General features: G+C 34.9%; 1 protein-coding gene across 2 annotated transcripts in view; it reads right to left on the bottom strand.

The window, feature by feature from the left end:
- LOC149481465 (zinc finger SWIM domain-containing protein 4-like) overlaps positions 1–20,090 on the bottom strand; it is a 59,151-nt gene that overhangs the window by 12,995 nt on the left and 26,066 nt on the right. For both annotated transcript variants that reach the window (XM_089704986.1, XM_089704987.1), the window contains exons 2-4: positions 4,112–4,205; positions 1,143–1,270; positions 325–536 (exon numbers count right to left, since the gene is read on the bottom strand). In XM_089704986.1, the coding sequence (XP_089561112.1) occupies positions 325–536; positions 1,143–1,270; positions 4,112–4,205 (434 nt within the window). The remainder of the gene's footprint in view (positions 1–324; positions 537–1,142; positions 1,271–4,111; positions 4,206–20,090) is intronic.

Raw genomic sequence — 20,090 nt, 5'->3', positions numbered from 1 at the left:
ATTACAATGAAGAAGATTAATTATTTAATTGCAGTTAGATTTCTGAATATTATTAAACCAAAGTGTGGAAATGTTTCAGTTTTGAGTCTGACAACTTAAAACGCGACTCGATTCATATTGACAAATTCTTAGCCTGTCTGTTTGCGCTTAATTTAATAACTACTGCACCGACTTTTCATTCTGCATTCTGTTTTCACAATTGATAACGTGGTTCTCGGAGAACAATACACAGTGTGATTATCAAAACAGTTTTAGCATATAAATTGTTAAATTTTAGACAACGTGGGTAAAGAAATTGGCAGAAAGCTAGTTATAAATGCTTACCTGTTGCTCATCCAAATGCCACGCATGGTGCGCGTCGGGCGGCGGCCCCGCCGTGGGGTCCGGCGCTCCACATATCCTGTTGATCGCGGACCTCGCCTGCAGCACCTCGTCAGCCAGCCGCTGTGCTGTCGGCAGAACCTCTGTGTGGTGTTCCGCTATTAAATACTGGACGAACTTTTGGAGCTGCTGCCTGTCCATTTGGAGAAGGGTTTCTGGAAGGGAAATTTTTGTTAACAAAATTCGTTGCTTGGGAAGTTGGTTTCTTTTATATTTAATAGCTATCTCAACAACATTATATGACGCTTCTATAGTTTGTTTCTTTGTATCTTTAAGAATCTATAACAGGTCTGTATTGATATTATTGATCTACATTAAGATCTTGTTTGTTTGTTCTGTTATATTATTAGTACAAACGATGCATTCAGAATATGTACAAACATGTAACAATAATATTTAAAACTGGTAGTGATACAATTAAATCAATATGTCTCTATATTATTTCAGGATCTTGCAAATAATGAATCTTTACTCTTAAACAATATTTCTCTTCCTTTTCTTATGATCCATGTACCTTGTTTATTATAGCACATGGCTCATTTTTAAATAGCCAATTATCTCATCCTTGAAGTCATATTTTATGCTCTGTGGTAAATTTAGAACTATTTGCAATTCCTTTCATTGTGATCCATTACCACTTAGGATACATTAGTACCTTGTTTATTATGATTACATGGCTCTTTTATTAACAGTCGATAGATATCCTTCAAGTCAAATCTTTTGCTTTCTAATAAAGCTACTTCATGAAGCCATAAACTGACCTGATATAGGTACCCGCAGTCTTACAGAATCCGCATTCCTGATGCGGTACAGCGCTAGGGCGACGACATGTTGGCACCAGAATATGTCGCGCGCCTCGCAGCTGCATGTTACACCGGTGATTTTGCATCTGCAAATGAAGGTTTAGAGATGAGTGATGGTATAAAATCATTATTAAGACCTGTACCGTTTTCCACACTGGAATACTGCTTTAAGACAAGTGATGAATATCACAGCAGTGATATTGTATCTGTAGGTAATAAAAGTGGAGTAGACTAACTAACGTAATAAAGTAAAGACGTGGCTGTAGAAGTGGCTGTATGTCTTTCTTTTATGCCATAAAGGATAGACATACACATACCATAAAGTTGATGGTATACGTTGTTCACGTTGTTCAGATTACAGAAGAAGTTATGATGCCTTTCATGAGTAATCCTGTATATTGACAAGATTACTTGTTTTAGGAATACTAAGGGGATTGGAGATGACTCAGACTAACTGATCTATCAAACTAAATACTGGCTTTACCTAAAATATACATACGTTAAAATAAAAGAAGAATTTATGTTGCGTGTCGCACCAACAATGTTGCACTTGTAGATAATGAGTGATTGATTTTGGCTAGTTTGCAGAATAAACAGGACACATACGAAAATATTTTTGCCTAAATTATGTTTAGCAGGAACTGTTTTCTAGTAACATTGTAAGAATTGGTTTCGTTTCTACATTGAACAGACTTCAGTGTATATTGCAAAATATCATTAAACATTCAACTAGATATTTTTACCTTTATCTAGTTTACAATTGATAAATTGTCTGCTATTATTAAAGATTGCGTAGTTTATGATTTATCTTTTAAATAACATATCCATGACCATGATCAGCACGTGTCGAAAATAGCTTAGCGAATGATTAAATCGATACTATGCGTAACATATTAACTGAGAAGCAGTTGATAAAAGTAATTGTTAACACAACATATTGTTACCTATCAAAGAAGATAACATTTTTTTTAAATAGTTTGAAATATCTGGGGGCACGGTAGTGCCCCCGCCAAGACGAGCCAAGCGACTACGCGCACGGGCACTACCTACCTTTTCTCGAAGCGCTTCGACGTTTTTTTGAACCCTCATAACTTGGGTTTGGATTATGCTAGATCAACAAAATTTTCGGGATATATTGTCAATAGCGGACTTATTGAACATATTAAGTTTTAATTACATTAGCTTTTATACTTCAGATTTTATTTATATCTAAAAAACGCTAATTTCGTCACTGACTCACTGATGATCATCAAAATTCTTAAGGTATTTCCTAATGTCCTAGAAAGCTGAAATTTTGTATGTAAGCTAGTATTAGCACACAAACAACAAAAAAATTATAAAACTTGTAACTTTCATCCCCCAACCTCTTAAACTAGGGGATGGGAGTTTGTATGAGACCTGTAATTTTAAATTAAATTTTGATGACGCTAGAGGTCTAATCTAATAATCTAAAACTTGGTTCCCCTAGATATATATATATGTATAGGTACTCCTTGTTAAAAAAAAAATTAAAAATTTAATCGACATATATTGAGACATATACTTCAGATCAGATCATATAAATATGAATGAATAGAAGTGTTGCGAACGTCTCCTGCCTCTTACTTCCACACAGTAGCTAAAAAAAAAATTGTTACAAACAACTTACAAAAATAAATGAAATCCCACCAAAAACATTTTCATGTAAAATGTTGCCAAGACGAGCCCATATGACTCGCACTGTCAAAAAGTTATCAGATCTCATGTAGAGCCAAGCTTCTAACACTACACGCCCTAACTCTACAAGGCCTAACTTCACAAACTCTACACCTTAGTCAAAATATGTGGCTTGGCCGTTCGTTACTACAAGAACTATTGTATAACACAAAAGTAATGAACAGTGAATTAATTTTTCATCTTACGCCGTTGTGAATGTAGCGAAATGGCCAAGCCACATATTTTGACTAAGGTGTAGAGTTTGTGAAGTTAGGCCTTGTAGAGTTAGGGCGTGTAGTGTTAGAAGCTTGGCTCTACATGAGATCTGATAACTTTTTGACAGTGCGAGTCATATGGGCTCGTCTTGGCAACATTTTACATGAAAATGTTTTTGGTGGGATATTTTATTCTAATTCCAAATTCGTAAGGAGTCAAGCGCCAAGACAGTAGAAAAAAAGAAAGTGTTTTGGAATTTTTCGATGTTGACAAGGTGTATAAAATCAAAACAGATTATTCTTCTTAATAAAGGGAAACTAGTACCCTAAAACGTATACATATTTAAATATATCATCTGATTTAAAAAGATGTGACAAGGTCGTAACGTTTTGATACCAGTTTAGTTTATTTAAAACAACCAGTAGAAAACAGCTTTCAGTGTTATAGAAGCATGAAATTAGTTTCTATAATGCCGTATTCTTTGTTTGGGGCTGGGTTCAATAAAATTGGACAAGCATTTACAATCTCCAAGGTGACAAAGTTTCGGGTTACTGACAAAAGATATTATTCTGGTACAATCCCTTGTGATAATAAAAGAAGTTTTTTAGCCAGCGTCCTGGTTCTAACAATAGATCCAGGCTTTTGTGTAAATATCTTAGTGCTTTCTTCTGGTGTATTTTATTACGCTGAACGTTTATTTTTATACATATATTCTTTAGAAACGAAAGTGAAGTGAAAATAAATAAGGTACGTGCATGTGTAATAGTAATTGTATGTTTAACTCTTAATTGGTAAAAAATATTTGAACTTTAGTTAAATGTTAATTAAAATCAATTAAACGTTCGATCAATGAATCGCAAATTCTCCATTGTAAAAAAGCAACTATTTTTAAAACAATTACCGCGGTAAGATGAGTTTTGAAAATAAAGATTACAACTTGTAATTAACCTCGATTGTGTAGGTACGATTCTTTCTGTTTTTGTTTTTATGAAAGCAATAGAGAAAGTTACACATACCTGTCGAATGAAACTGTGACCCTGTATAGCCTTTCAGGTTCCGAGCAGGGAGGCACGGCAGCCGGCGCCCTCACCACCCCACTTAAATGGAAACCTGTAAACAAAAGAGTTGGCGAGTGGATCATTTGTCCCAATTAAAACAAATGGGTGTACCTCAGGGCTGTGTATATGGTCCCAAAAATTATAATGTTTATGAGAGTACTTTTATTTTACCTATTTACACATAATGTCCTCAGAATAAATATTAACGTTTAAATAAATGCTTTATTTAAACAACTACAATATTTGTATACAATTTTTACAATGTACGTATGTGTTATTTGTAATTATTAGATTGTGTCTATGCGTGTATTCATTTTATGTGTTTTCTTATGACAGTGTTGTAAACACTGTTAATAACTCAGGCCCCGGAATCACAGACACAATAGAAAATCTATTGTGTCGTGGACCGATCGGGCCGTTCGAGGCTCAATGGGTTAATATCAATAAAATGTAAAGCTACATAAGCTAGTAATAATAGTTTAGTTGATAAAGTAATAATTTATAGGATAGCAAGGCCTTCCAACTAATTCAACTTGCTAAATCCGACAAATGCGACTTTCTGTTAGATAATATATTTGGCCGGATTTGGAACAGATTATATCAAGCGGTGTAATTTAAAGGTCAGAGTTTCACTTTTCACGATTAAGTCAGTTCCCAGATCGGTGTTCTTGTGTAAGAATAATTGCTCTTAACCAAATGTCAGCTGTATAATTTGGATTGAACAAGTCATTGCCCAAGGATAGGGCGCCTTTGTTACCGTAGCCCCAAATAGGCAATGAAGCATTACCTTCGTGGCAAAACGTGGTAATTACTTCACGTATTTATGGTGCTGACTTAAAGGAATTTTCGGTACAAAAATCGCATTGTGTTGACTTTTTTTAAAGAAATTAGAACGCCGCTCTCTCGGTTGACATTTTCAACAGAGTGATTTTATATAACCTTTAAAAAGTGAATTTGAATAACCAGATTAAACGGTTGATTTATATTGGCACCAATTTTTTATAATTTCACAGGTAACGGAAATCCAGTTTATTTTCTTATTTACCAACCAAATATAAGTACTTAAACATTTATCAGTCAATTATGTATTTACTTTACGTCGACTAACACGCATATTTAGTAAATAAGTTCCATGCTACATTGTAGTATTGTTAAAGTTTACAAAATATGAGCTATAGTTTGAAATTTTTGTGATGCATACGGTTTTATGACTTCATCCTGTTTCGATCGACTTGTAAATATTGTGCTTTGCTATAAGCACTAAAATCTTGATTTGTAAATATTTTTCCGAATCGGTAACTTCTGAATGGTTGAATCTATAATTGTATTTAATGTTTTCGAGACGATTATAGATTTAACTAGATGTGGAATAAGATGCTTCTAATATTCATACTTATAAAGTCACAAACTATTAATCCAATATAGATGAAATTATAATTAAATCAATATAATTTATGTGTGGAACATAAAAATAACAGCGTCTCTCAGTTATTTGCACCGGATTTGACAATTTTATCTATTTTATACCAATTTAATACATGTTAATGTAACTATGTCAATCGTACTAGAAATTTGCGGAATCTGTTAACTATTTCCGTAGATTATGTTAATAAATATCCGTTAATAAAACTAATTTAGATCAAGTAACGTTTCTTTTTATAAAAGGGTAGGTGTGAATATTTTAGGAGTAGCTCTTAAATAACTTGACCAATTGCTATGTCAATTGGTTATTGATATTTTATTGATAACTCTATCAGCCATAATGGTTTCTTGAATACCGGCTGTTCTTGTTTTGATTTCAAAACCACAAATTAATTTATTATGACAATTACATTATGTATTATTTTTTCAACACAAGTCTGTTTACATTACTTGAATTTATTCCTTATTATTTATACGTACATTCTATTTATATATTTAATCAATGAATTGCAATTTATTATCTTTGTGTATTTTTAAAGATATGTCCGGTTTAAAAATTATAAATATTTTGTTCTAGATAACAAAATATACATTTATTGCTTTATAATGTAAGGAATAATCGAATTATGACTGTTTTTTAATCGATATCGCATTGCGCGTTCAATTACGTAGCGATAAGTTGATCGATGTGAAATCGTGAACGAACAAAATCGAGCTGAAGAATCTATTGATCGGAATAAAGGTAATAAAGACTATTTTTGCACGACATAAAAAACAAATTTGGCAATCGAGACGGAAGCAAACTGGTACTTGAGAAAAAGGCAGGTTTGTAAGAAAAAGTTGTAAAAAATAGCGGCGATAGTGCAGCTGCTTTAATATTGCGTTGCGACGAATGTTGATTTGTTATCGTATAGCCGTTCAATACAGCTGAGTACACAAATGCTGTTGGCACAAATTCAACTCTATTCTCTGGGGATTACGGAATATATTGATTTTCACCGACGCCACGGGGTACGTTCGGTAATCGGTACGTACGCTTCGATAAGGTTCTGATTGAAATTACTTATTTTTACAGCTGCGTTTTCGTGTGAAACGTAGAAATTGAAGTTTCCAATTTAAATTTTGTTTGCCGAAATTGTTCGTGAAATTTGATCTGGATTTACCTTTATTTTACCAACATTAATAATGTGTTGAACGCATAAGTCCATGTTAACGATAACTAAAAAGCTCGATCAATTACTTTGATTGTTCATTGAACATTAAATTGATTGTTCACGAATATTCTAATGCTTAGGAACAATCAAGCATAATAACCAAAATACAGGCATGCACCATTTAAATTTTATCATGATAATCTTCAAAAAATGAACGAGCTACTAATTGCTACGTTTAAAGAATTCTATGCTTCGTGTCCTCTTAAAGCGTACGTGAGAAGGAATATAGCGGCCATCTTGGAAGAGCACGTTCTGTTAAACTAATCAACATGAATTACATCGTATTCATAAAAGTAAAGTACGGCTTACAAATCATTTCACTGATATTATGCATGTCTGGGATGAGATAATTTTTTGTAAGGTTTATCAGATGTTTTGTTTATAGTTACGTGAATGTGAGCGTGGTAATTTCAAAATGTGGAATTTAACAACTCGTATAGTTTGATATAGTTCAGAATTTTTATTGGCGATTGATAAGGAAGTGTACGTACTATTAATTAATTTAGTTTATACAATGTATATAGGATTGAGCTGCTTTTATATGAGGGAAATATGAGAGGATCTGTTGTTTTCAGAAGAAATTGGTAATAGTGCAGTTTTCTGCTGCTCTGTAGTAAATATAAAAGCACAGATGAGAATATAAATGCAATAGAAAAGGAAAGATAAACAAAAAATCAGAATATAGAGAATCAAAGAAGTAAGACAGGAACTGTAAATAGAAATAAGTGGATATCACTGGATTCTACCTGAATGTCGTTAACTAGAAGAGAACAAGAAGAATATATTTTCAACATTCTACTTCTACATTACCTTCCCAAAATTAAACTGTTTGATAATTAAATATTTCTTCTACACCAGAAATAAGATTAAATTGGTCAAAATCAAACTCGGCAAATTGTTCACATTGATGAGATCCGATCGGAACATTCCCCTGATGACAGTTGTTCCACATCATCAATCGTTTCCCAATTAAAACTATAGATCAGCTGTCAAGTAAGTTTAAGATAATATTGTACAATTGTACATGTTTCGTAACGTTGGCGCAGCGTGTTTTTCTTCTAGCGACCTTGTTTACTATTCAGGTCAGTGGCTAGGTCAAGGCGGCATTGTATAAACTATACACATACCTTAATTACATTTGTTTCTTACATAGTAACTGTATGGGAATACAGAGATCTGTGAATTGAGTGGACTTTTGGGCATAATTAGGATTTGTTATTTTTCATCGTTGATATTTAGAGATATTTTAAAATATCCGTGTATCTTGTGTGGTGGTGTCTCACACATTGATGTTAATGCATTTGTTTGAGATTGTAACTTCCGAAAATTGCTTATAAAACTTACTTCAAGCGTAGAGTGAACGGGTACCTACTAGGGAACCGTCTTAGACCACATCGTAGCTTTATATCAGGCGGCGTGTGGTCAAGCGCTTCACTATCTACTGTAAAAAAAACTGTTTAACCGTTGTATCATCAGCTCTTTTTTACTTGATTGTAATTTCATTATCCTGTATGTTCTTAAGTACATCTTTTACTTCAAATGTATCTTAAGAACAATCTTAATCAGTTCTCTCAACTATATCCGTAGCCTCAATCGTCTAATTCCTCATTAATTTATTAAGAGGTATCGTGTTTTATTTAATTGGAATAGGCTCAATGAATAGGTTATAAATAGATGGTCATTATATTTTAATAACGATCAAATATTATTCGTAATTGAGGTTATTACTCAATTATTAATTGTATGGCTGGTTAGGTCTAATATTCATTTATTAATTTAGGTTAGTGGTGTATTATAACTATTAAATTGAAGCTGATTATAACAATTTACGAAATAAATTTATGTGCATGTAAATGACAGTGAATATCTGCGGAGCTATTTTATATAAATTCATGAAAAACAAACAAAAAAAATATTAAAGCACCAAATGAAGACCTCGTTCTTTTTTGGGTATGTGGGTTAATCTCCCAGGATTGTGACTTGTTTCTTTTGGGACAAAATAATATAACAGTACACTGTACAAGAGCTGAATGGGTTAAAAACAACATAAAATGGGTTTCAATTCCGCAACTAAGGTATGTAATTGACAACATTCTTAGCAGCTTTTTAATAACTTCCTTGAATAAGATATTCAAGCTTTTCACGATTGTAGCAAAATAAATGAAGGCCTCTATAAAACGATGAAATTACCATATTTCCAAATAATTAAACATCCCGTATAATAATGCCACGAACTGGAAGTTAAGTTATTACTCGACCAATTAACGACATTTAAAATAGAGCTATAAATACGAAATTTATTAAAATTAACTCGTACATTCGGGTCTTTAGAAAGTTGTCCAAACGATTTTATAAGGACGGCTTTCAAACCTGTCAATATATTGTCATATCTCACTGTTAAATGCTAGTTTGGAGAAATTCATTGGCCAAATACGCTACGCCTGAATGTATATTTCGGAATCCAAATAAGGAAAAGGCCAAGTTATTTTTAAAGCTTAGTGCAGGTCCACACTGCGAGCCTAGCGCGGTTGCGACGGCGGGCGCGAAATATCAAACGTATGAAACGCGCCATTGCGTCCACATTGAAATGACTATGGCGGAAGCCTAGTGCGACGGTAATGAGCGAGCCAGCGCGCGTAGTTTTCAAACTCTCCTATCCGCGCGTTCTGGCCACACTACGGGCCTAGTCAGCAAGCGACCCAATGCGCGGACGGCGGGGGTATCAAACCAGTTCGGTCTTGTCGCTCGACTTCTTATATTATATTATTGATTTTCGTAAAATAGCGGAAAATACTTAATTGTTGAAGTGAAACTTCTTTATTTATAAGTGCGATTCAATCTAAAACACTTATATACACCACAGTAATTTTGTAGGGTATAATCTCAATTCTTCATATAAGATTCACCCGTTATTCCTCTGTTTTATTTATTTCGTGTACAACTTCTATAATGATCTCATCTCAAAATCGGACTGTCCAGTAAAAATAGCAAATCGTCCAAAGTTTGCAACACCCGAAAAACGTCGAACCGCTACTTGAGCTCGCGCGTCGGTGTGGCCACCGCGAGCGCCCGCTCGTCGCGCCCGCCTAGGCCGCCGCCACCGCGCATTCAGTGTGGACGCACACTAAACGGTTATTTATAAATGTATAGGTTATTAACGTCTAATATTTTTATTTTAGAAATGATAATAATATAAGTGTAAGAGTATCTCATTAGGCTTTTTTGGGGGTATTAAGCAGTATTAAGGATTGGATATTTATAAAAAAAAAGAAAAGCTCATTCGAATTTCGAATATAAATTCATCGTCATTTTCATGTAAATATATTGCATATAATATTAATTTAATTAAATGAATATATTTGTACTTGTTTCTTTGGAATATCCAAATAACATACTTACGCAATTAGTTATGGTCTGACCACTTTAATATTCATAATGATATCATTAATAAACTTAATTAATTATCGTTGTAAACCCATTACAAAGTCAGTTTTATAAAATACAGTTAAGCATAAAGTTTAGGCGAACGCATACTTACAGTTAAATATTGCACACCCATTAATTAGACAATCTTACAAAATTCAACGTCCCAGAACTGCTTTAAACCAGTAATTTTTGGGCAAACGCCATAAATTCAGCAGGCAATAGCAGTTGGCGTGGGCTGAAGCGCTATTCGCTTTTTATTTACGATTATACTCGCATCAAGTCACATTACTTTTGTGCGCGACTGTATAGTGAATTTTAATTTTTTCGTTCCCTCGCTGTGCTATCTGTATTGTCGGTTTTTATTGTTCTTTGTTATAGAAATTGGTGATTTTGGCCTCGTATGGCGGTATTTTATTGCGTCTGTCATACACAGGCTCGAGATTGCCAGCTGGTTACATTGTAATTTTTATTTAACGTGATTCCTAAAGGGATTAAATGCGAGCTTCGCGTTTATAATTTCGTTTCAATAAACGAAGTCTAAATTAGCGCGTAGCATGAAAGCAAAATGAATTAGATGCGAGCACATGATATTATTTACTATCTAATATATTCTAGTGTACGAATCAGATGTCCTACTTTCGGGTTACGCTCGCAGCGCGTCTGTGTGAGTGGGTCTAGCGCGGGCAAACCGGTTTGTTTACATTAATCACCGGGCGCTGTGTGCACCGCCGTGATCGATGTGTGAGTCATATCTTTACGTCACTTTGTTTACATCGGGGCTAGTGTGCGTGGAATCTTGTGTAGTTACGGCACTGCGAGTGTGGGCGGGAGTACGTCACGCGCGCACGTGCGCGTGTAGGTGTGTTCGCGTGCGGCGTGACGTCACGGAGCGTTTCGTCACGCGTGTCGTGGTGTGCGCGGGGCGATTTACCTCCGCGACTGTGTGCGTTGAAGCCCGTCAAGTCAATGTTACATTTTTGTGACCTTAACCGTCGTAGTGCAAGACTTGTCCTTTACGTAATTATTATCGTGTTCCTATTATAGGTGACATTACTTAATTAGGTTTTACACGCTCATTATGCTTTAACATGCAAGTAAGTAGGTATTCAAAATTCAAATAAATCGACTAGGCTTATTGTCTAGAGACAATGAGTAGATTGTAATAAAAGATCTAAATTCTTAATCATTAAAGTTCTTCGATTTGCTATAATAGAAAGTGATAAAAATTTAATCCCTTCTTTATTATATTAACTAGCGACCCGCCCCGGCTTCGCACGGGTGCAATGCTGATACTAAATACACTACAGAAAAATTGTGAACGTTGTATAGGTATAAAAATATAGCGGCCCGCTCCGGCCTCCGGCATCGCACGGGTATAAAATACCTACATAGCCGGGCGGCCGCAAACGCTACGTCCTGCAATTTTTAAATCTGTAATATCTTCGAAAATATTCACTTAAATCATACGGTGTAAAGGGCCATATAGATCTATATTACATGAACAATGTATCCATGGTATTTAATTGGTTAAGGATTAATGCTGTATTGGTTAAAATCGCTTCGAAAATTAGCCATTATTTGTCGTAAAAAGTAAATGACAAAAAAAAGTTATTGTGGGTTATCCATAAGAGATAGACATATACCATCGCGGACTTTTCTGTAGACCTTTTCAATGTGTATAATACTTAGTACATTATTTTGATAAAACTCGTAGGGTTCAGCCTGCGTTTGCAATGTAAGCGGAATAAATGTAATTTTTTACGACATCACATTAGAAACCTCAAAAATAACAGTACTTCTCCACTACTTAATGGATCTTATTATACATATAAACCTTCCTCTTGAATCACTCTATCTATTAAAAAAAACCGCATCAAAATCCGTTGCGTAGTTTCAAAGATTTAAGCGTACAAAGGGACATAGGGACATAGGGACATAGGGACATAGGGACAGGGAAAGCGACTTTGTTTTATACTATGTAGTGATAATTATCTATTAATTTAATAAAGGCTATAACCATATGCAAAACCTTGATATCATACATAAATATTAAATATACATACATATAACATAGTGTAAAAGTATAATCACACACAGTAGGTACCTACATTATATTTATATTTTATAGTGATGACACGAAAAGCGCACCTGCCAGTTTCACAGGTGTCTCAAATCTATTAACACTACAAAATATGCCCCCGGCCCCCGCTTGGACCCTCGGTGTTGCCACCCTTAGGGTGAAATATCTTTTTCTTTTATAAGAAATGCATGAATACAAGGACATCGCAAAATATTCAATAAGAAATACTATAAGAACAGATTGCAAACTATAAACTGAATGTAGATATATAGGTATGTATTTATTAATTTAAAATCATTATCTTTTATGGAAGTTATTACTTATTACGTCTGTATAGAATAAGCATTATTTCATAGTTACATAATTTAATTTATTAATTCAATTATTATGCAAAGGAATGACTGCGTTTATATGCAGATATTTAATTAAAGGCATATAAAATATCGCAAGTCAGGACTGATACAATGAGTTTTTTCATTTCTATAATTCTCACGTTTCTGGCACACTTGTTTTCTTATAAAAAGCGGAAAACATTTGAAAATGGAATGTCTTTACTCCATAGTCTATAGTCTATACCGTATCATTATTATGACAGCTGTCAACGTACAGCCAGGTATGCAAAATGGCGGGAAAAAGAACGGTGTAAACGAACCCTCATCCACATTTAAATATCCGGACGTTGCTTTGCATGTACAATGTACATAGGTAGCTGGAAGTCGAGCCGAGTGCATTTACATGTATGCGGGACAGATGGGAGGCTAATATATTCGGTTACGTTTCAAAACGTCCATTGTCTGAAGCTGATTATGTCGTTAACTTCCTTAATTGCCAGTTAAAAAATACAAATGTGCCGCTCAGTGATCGTACATTACAATTTACAAAGAGAAGTTATTACCGTTGTTTTATACTCTGTTTGACATTGTGTTCATAAAATATTGTGTTTTCAACACATTATAATATTTGTAGTCTGTAGACATACATTTTTTAAACTATTGTTATATATGTGTATAGTTATTTAACTTTAACGAACTTCCTTGGGTGAACCCGCATAAAAATACTTTTTTTATGGTGTTAAAAGTTAAAACAAAAATATCAGCCAGTTCTGTACTAGTAAATAAATTAAAATTTCCTATCAATTAATTACTACATGTTGATTGTTGACATCATTATATTTCATTATTTTGTACGATACAAATGAAATATAATGATGAATATTTAATTTTACTGTCGATCCGATGGTTTCAAATGGCAAGTGAACAAACACAATAAAATATATTTACATGTAAACGCGATTAATTTAAATGAATGTAAAACCATTACCATAAAAAATGAATGTAAAACGTTATTTTTATTTCAATTAATACCTTAGTGTCTGTGGAGTTATTTATTGTACTTTTAATAATACTATACACTACCTACACTACTTAATAATTATTTTCATTATAAGTTATAACTAATAGTACCTAAATTCTAAAACCTCTTTTAATAGGCCATTTTCTACTTAATCGAGTACTAAAATTATTATTATCTAAGAACTAAAGCGACCAGATAATTATTCAGTTCATTCTTTTATCTTAACTTTAAAATTTCTAGATCTATAAGTATGTTAACATAAAACAAACGATGTCGCGGGTGCAAGCTAGTGTAGAACATCTAGCACATACTGATTGAAGTCCTTTTTATCATCGATTGTATCTTTTGTATAGAAAATAACCAATTGAGTCCACGAGAAGCTATTGTGCGAACACAATGACTTTATTTTTGTCTTAACCGATGTGAAAAATGGTGCGTATCGTATTGTGTTCACACTTATAGATTTACTTATCAATTATCATGTTTAATCTGCAAAGCTCGAAATAAATAATAAATAAATAAATATTATTATAGGACATTATTACACAAATCGACCTAGTCCCACAGTAAGCTCAATTAAGGCTTGTGTTGTGGGTACTAGGCGACGATAAATATAATATTTAATAAATACATATATAGATAATAACACCCAGACCCAAGAACAAATAATTGAGTTCATCACACACAAATATTTGCCCTGACCGGGGATCGAACCCGGGACCGTCGGCTCAGTAGGCAGTTATTTTACCACTGCGCCAACCGAAAGCTTATATAAACGTATACTATTTAGTATTTAGATATTGGTGGCTTAAGTGAAAATAAGATACAAATTTTTTGTAGTATTTCGGGTCATTTGTAACAGGATGGCGGTTCTACAGGGGTCTTAGTACGCAATGATAAAAAGAAAAATGATGGTCAGGACGCTGATACCGGATCCCTTAAGATACTATAATATTTTATATTAGAGAATCTTAACATAAAATATTATAGTATCTTCACCGTGTGTGACACGCTTTACTTTCTCTACAACAAGACGTGCTTCCCGTTGGGCGGTACAAATTCGACTGACGTGTTCCACGAATCGCGAGCGATCCGCGATTAAAAATTCTCGACACAAACATCCAAATACCCGCATACTTTTAACATTTATGTCTTTCCTCATTATAAACTTTAGCACGTTATGAATACAACGATTTATCAATAGTCAAATACCGTTATGGTACACACCGGTATTCCACGAACACTTCGTAAACATTGACTTACTGATACGAATGCTCTTTGTTTTGACACAGGTTTAACATTCTTCCATGTTGTTTAAGAACGAGTCGTGGGACTTTGTCCGCTTTAATGAGGTTTTATATGGGCACTATTGCCCAAATAGGAGAAGCTTAAATAATTTAAAAACTCAAAATATTTCCTCGAAGTATACCGAAGTAATATTAACTGGTTAGTGTCAAAAAAGAAAAACTTAGGGCCTGTTCAGTGCGACGCGGATGACCTACGCGGACGTCCGCGACGGACGGTCAAATGTATGAAACCTAAAGCTTTGGTCTGGTGATCATGACGCACAACGCTGAGGTATGCGCCCCAACGCAGCGTCACGACGCAGCATTTACCTTCCCTGCGGAGAGGTGGTCAGTTAATTTTGCCGCAGCTACCAAGGTAGACGTGAACATGAACAATTTAGCTGTAATTATCAAACTTTTATGTTTTTTGTCTTTATTTTTATATAAAGAAGGATAGCTGCGAACTAATTCTATTAAATTGTCTTCGAAAAAATTCATATTGTCGCATTCATATATGCCGTAACGCATACCCGCACACCGCAGCGTTCAATCGAGAATGACGCCGCGCTGTGCGGGAGTACACCTCCCCACTCACCGCGCTTGCCCTTCGCCGCTGACGCATACTGCGACGGAACAAGAGAACATTGTCGACGTTTTTCATATGATTGAGTGTCCGGCGTCGCAAACCGTATACCTACCTCAGCGTTGTGCGTCATGATCACCAGACCAAAGCTTTACAGCGCGTTCAGAGCGACGCGGAGCTGTCCGCGTCGCGGAGAGCTATCCGCGCGCGGTCTAAATCGCTCCGCGCCGCTCCTCCGCGCCGCGGATGTCCGCGGGCGGACGGTGCTTGGTTCTAATGTATTTGTTCAGTGCTCGGCGGACAACAGTCACGCGGAGCGGATGTAAAGTACTGTCGTTGTCATGGCGGCTGCGTCAAATGTGCAAACCGAGAGGGTTCATCATAAATCAATTTATTTTTATGATCAAGATGCATACGTATAATTTAAACTCAAAATTCTGTGACGACAAAAAAAAACTTACTTTCCTTATTTCAAAATTCACCACTTTATAAATCAAATCACAGGAAAACGGCATAAAACAGTTTACAATTTTAATAAAAAATTCTCAATTGGCCGATTTGAAAGACTACAAATTACTTTGTATTTCCGTTTCCAACTAACATGCGATGTGTCCATCAAGCTAAGGGTGTGTTCACATTACCCGTGCCATAAAATCGCGGCTCTATTTTCGCGAAACATAATGACAATATTATCAGACTAGGCACGCTAGAGGATAATATAAATTTATCTTTTAATGCTTAGTTTTATTGTATGTCAGTGTGCCAGGTTCTTCGAACATTATGCTAAAAAGCGTACTTTATTTTTCGCATTACATACCTACTTTTATAGGATTTTTTTGAAGTGAAACTTCTTTATCGGGGGTGGACAAAAATTTTGTGTAACATTTTTGCGTTACGCCGCGCGCGTGACATTTTTGCGTTACGCCGTACTCGTGACATTTTTGCGTTACGCCGTACTCGTGACTATATACATTATACATGTTATATTAAAGTGATCAGCAAAATCAAAGGGTTTGTTTTAATTCTAATTCCAGTGAATTTCTAAAAAAAGTAAATAAGTAATTACATCTATTTTTCTAATACTTAGGTGTAATAATGGTATTTATTTTTCTAAGTTATTTATGATTAACCTCACTTTTTGATTGTATTTTTCAATACACTAACACGTGGGTGGAATTATGGTATCAATTTTTTCTAATACTTGAATGTTGATTGTGGTATTTATTTTTCTAAAATTGTATTTAAAGTTAACCTCAGTTTTTGATTGAATTTTTTAAAACACCAACACGTGGGCGAGATCATGTTATTTATTTTTCAAGTTATTTAAGCTTAACCTCTGTCATAATATGTATATACTATGTGCGTCATTAATTTCTGACTGTTTCGAGATTTCGACATTAGGAATTTATATTTATTACCTCTATTGTTCGAACAAAAATAAGTTACCGCCTTTAAGAACTTGCCGACAATGTAAGTACAGTATTGTTTCTTAGAAAACATTTTAGGAGTATACGATAATAAATCTATGACTCACGTTAACACGTGTTTGCTTGATTGGTGTTCAATTATGATTTTGTGAATTCAATATAATTTATAAGAATAAACCTCAAACTCTTTATGTCCAATCAAAATCCGCCTAAGTCGAAATCCTTTATAAGTTGAAAACTCTATATAACTCGAATTTTTTGGCGTCTCCCTTGGTCTTTTGAACTACCGCACGAGCTGAGCGAGCGAAGCGAGCGAGTCGCGGCAGTGGCCGGCGTAAATATTCAAATAGGTAGCGAGGAGCGAAGCGACGAGCATCTTAGGTTAACTTTTGAACTACCGCACGAGCCGAGCGAGCGAAGCGAGCGAGTTGCAGTAGCGGCCGGTGTAAATATTTAAATAGGTAGCGAGGAGCAAAGCGACGAGCATCTTAGGTTAACTTTTGATTTTTGAACTACCGCACGAGCCGAGCGAGCGAAGCGAGCGAGTTGCAGCAGCGGCTGGTGTAAATATTTAAATAGGTAGCAAGGAGCGAAACGACGAGCGTGTTAGACTAACGTATTTCTGTAATATTGTATACAAGCTGTGCCGCGCGGTTTCACCCGCGTGGCTATGCTCCTGTTGGTCTTAGCGTGATAATATATAGCCTATATTACTCGTGGATAATGTAGCTTTCGAATGGTGAAAGAATTTTTAAAATCGGTCCAGTAGTTTATGAGCCTATTCATTACAATCAATCAAACAAACAAACAAACAAAGTTTTCCTCTTTATAATATTACTGTAGATAGTAAATTATTTTTTGAAAAATAAGGTCATAAAGAAGTTTCACTTCTTACGTGTGTACTCTAGTACACGCACACATTTTTTTTATTTTTTTATTATAGCTTACTTTTCATATTTAAACATGTACAACTATAGTAATTACCTAACTATGTATTTCATACCTACCTTAATTTCTAGCAACCCCACTTGTTTCAAGAACGCCTCTTATCGTTCTGTGTTCCCAAAAAGAAAGCACACATTTCCTCCACACAAGCTTGTTACGTATTCGGGTGCGGTCCAGCGATTGATCAGCGGGGTCACTGACCGCTCTCCCCGCGCATAATTTGAATTCGCGGCATATTATCGCGGGCGGCCCTAATTGGATAACAATGAGCGCTGGCGCCTCCCCTACGTACAAGGATTATCTGAGTCAATACGATATTTGAATTTTGTTTTCTTTTTTTTTTTGTTATCTGTGATTGCCAGTTAAACCAATTCCATATTTGAATTCGTACCAATTGTTTTTTCTATTGATGATGAAAAATGGTACGTAATCGTGAATGGTAATTTAATGTAATATATTGTTTCAAAAAATTATAGTTGCCCAAAAGCTATAGGCAAAATCATAACAATTAAGTTTCCGAAGTAACATTAAATTAACACAGCGCAAAATTATAAAATGCTTTTATTAAAATTAACTTTCAAATTATGTGTATTTATTTCCATGGCCGACCCGGTTAATTGCAAAAATATTGTACCGACATTACTTTTAACGTTACAATCGGTAACATTACTATCGATTTGTAATAAAATTAAAGCGATTTGCGTTTTAAGCGTTCCCATTATACCGAAATACGTACAATTTCATAAAAGTTTACGTTCTGAGTTTAGTATATACTGTGGTATATAGCACTATGCCGGTGCATATTTTCATTTTTATGGTATCTAAAGCGCTGGGGGGAGTAAGCTCTGTGGGATTTGATACTTGGCGCATTTAGGTTGATGGCATTGCGCATGCGTGCTACTAACAATATTAGATGGGCGCCAAGGGTGGCAGGGTTGCCATCAATAAGATCGACAAGGGACATCGCTCTCTGACAACCCTAATTTTTGGGGAAATCTGGGCAGTTATAGTAAATTCCCCTTTATCCCCCATTTACTAATGTACTAGAAAAGTAAAATATTATCGAAAGCTTGCCAGATTAATTATTTTAGGCACAGACTATAATCCGTAAAAAAGTACCAATATTCGACAGCTTTTCCAATATTAAATGTGACATTCAATATTCCATAGACATCACGAGGTGAGGCTCGCAGAGCGGAAGAACTAACAACCCTGGGTGGGAGTCATCACTGAAATTCTATTACGCGTTTTATACGCAGGGAGGCGACCATTATACGTTGAGCTGTGACATTCCACGCGTCCCATCAAGTTTGTTAGCACGGGGGGCTCCAGGGAGATCGTTGTAAAACATTGAAATCCGCGTTTGGGGTGAGGGTAGTAAGGACTAAGGACTAAGGACGATTCGTTTCGCGCTGTTTATTTTAAATTATAACTGCGTGTGCGGTGCACATGGCGTCGCAACATGGTTGCGTTATTAAGAAATTTGATAAGCAAATTTTTGTGTGTTGCAATCTAAAGGAAGTGTTTATTTTTCGTTTTTAATCGCAATGTTGAACTTTGATAGTTATAAAAAACTGCTACTGTTAAAATATTTTTTTTTTTAATATTTAAAGGCACAATACTAATTTCATGCATGAAACATGAAACAAATTATGTATGTACTTCAAATAGTTTTAATATCAAATTGAAAATAGCTAGCCTACATAGTAGTAAATTGTGATCATTATGAAAACTAAAAGAACAAAGTCCAAATTTCCAACTTTGAAAATGCTTCAGATTTTTCTATGAAGAAGTATATTAATAAAAGCAAGTCATGTATCATACGTAAGAGCTAGGTGATTTGCAACTATGCATCGTTACTATGGAAACTCACTTTGCAAAAAGTAAGCTCCCGATATGATAAATTACCCCTGTGATAAATTGCAAGGCCTTAACAAAAAGTCATGAGCTGCAAATAGGTTTCTAGTTAATACTGTTGATACGAAATTAACATATTTTTGAATATGTGTTCTTTTAAAGTTCTGTATCGGAAATTAATAAAACAAAAGATACTTGAAAATAAGGTCCAATATTGGATTCTTTTTTTGGACTGATACTATTATTTAATTTAAGTTTTGACTAGGCTGGTTTTACATAACAAAGCTGACAATGTAAGCGTTAATGCAGCTATGTACAGCAAACAGAAACTCAAACTAGATGGG

This window comes from Colias philodice, chromosome 16 (assembly GCF_061535455.1).
Source record: "Colias philodice isolate Cphi_HAF_F1 chromosome 16, ilColPhil1 Martin Lab GWU primary, whole genome shotgun sequence".
NCBI lineage: Eukaryota > Metazoa > Arthropoda > Insecta > Lepidoptera > Pieridae > Colias > Colias philodice.
This window is presented reverse-complemented; position numbering and strand designations above follow the sequence as displayed.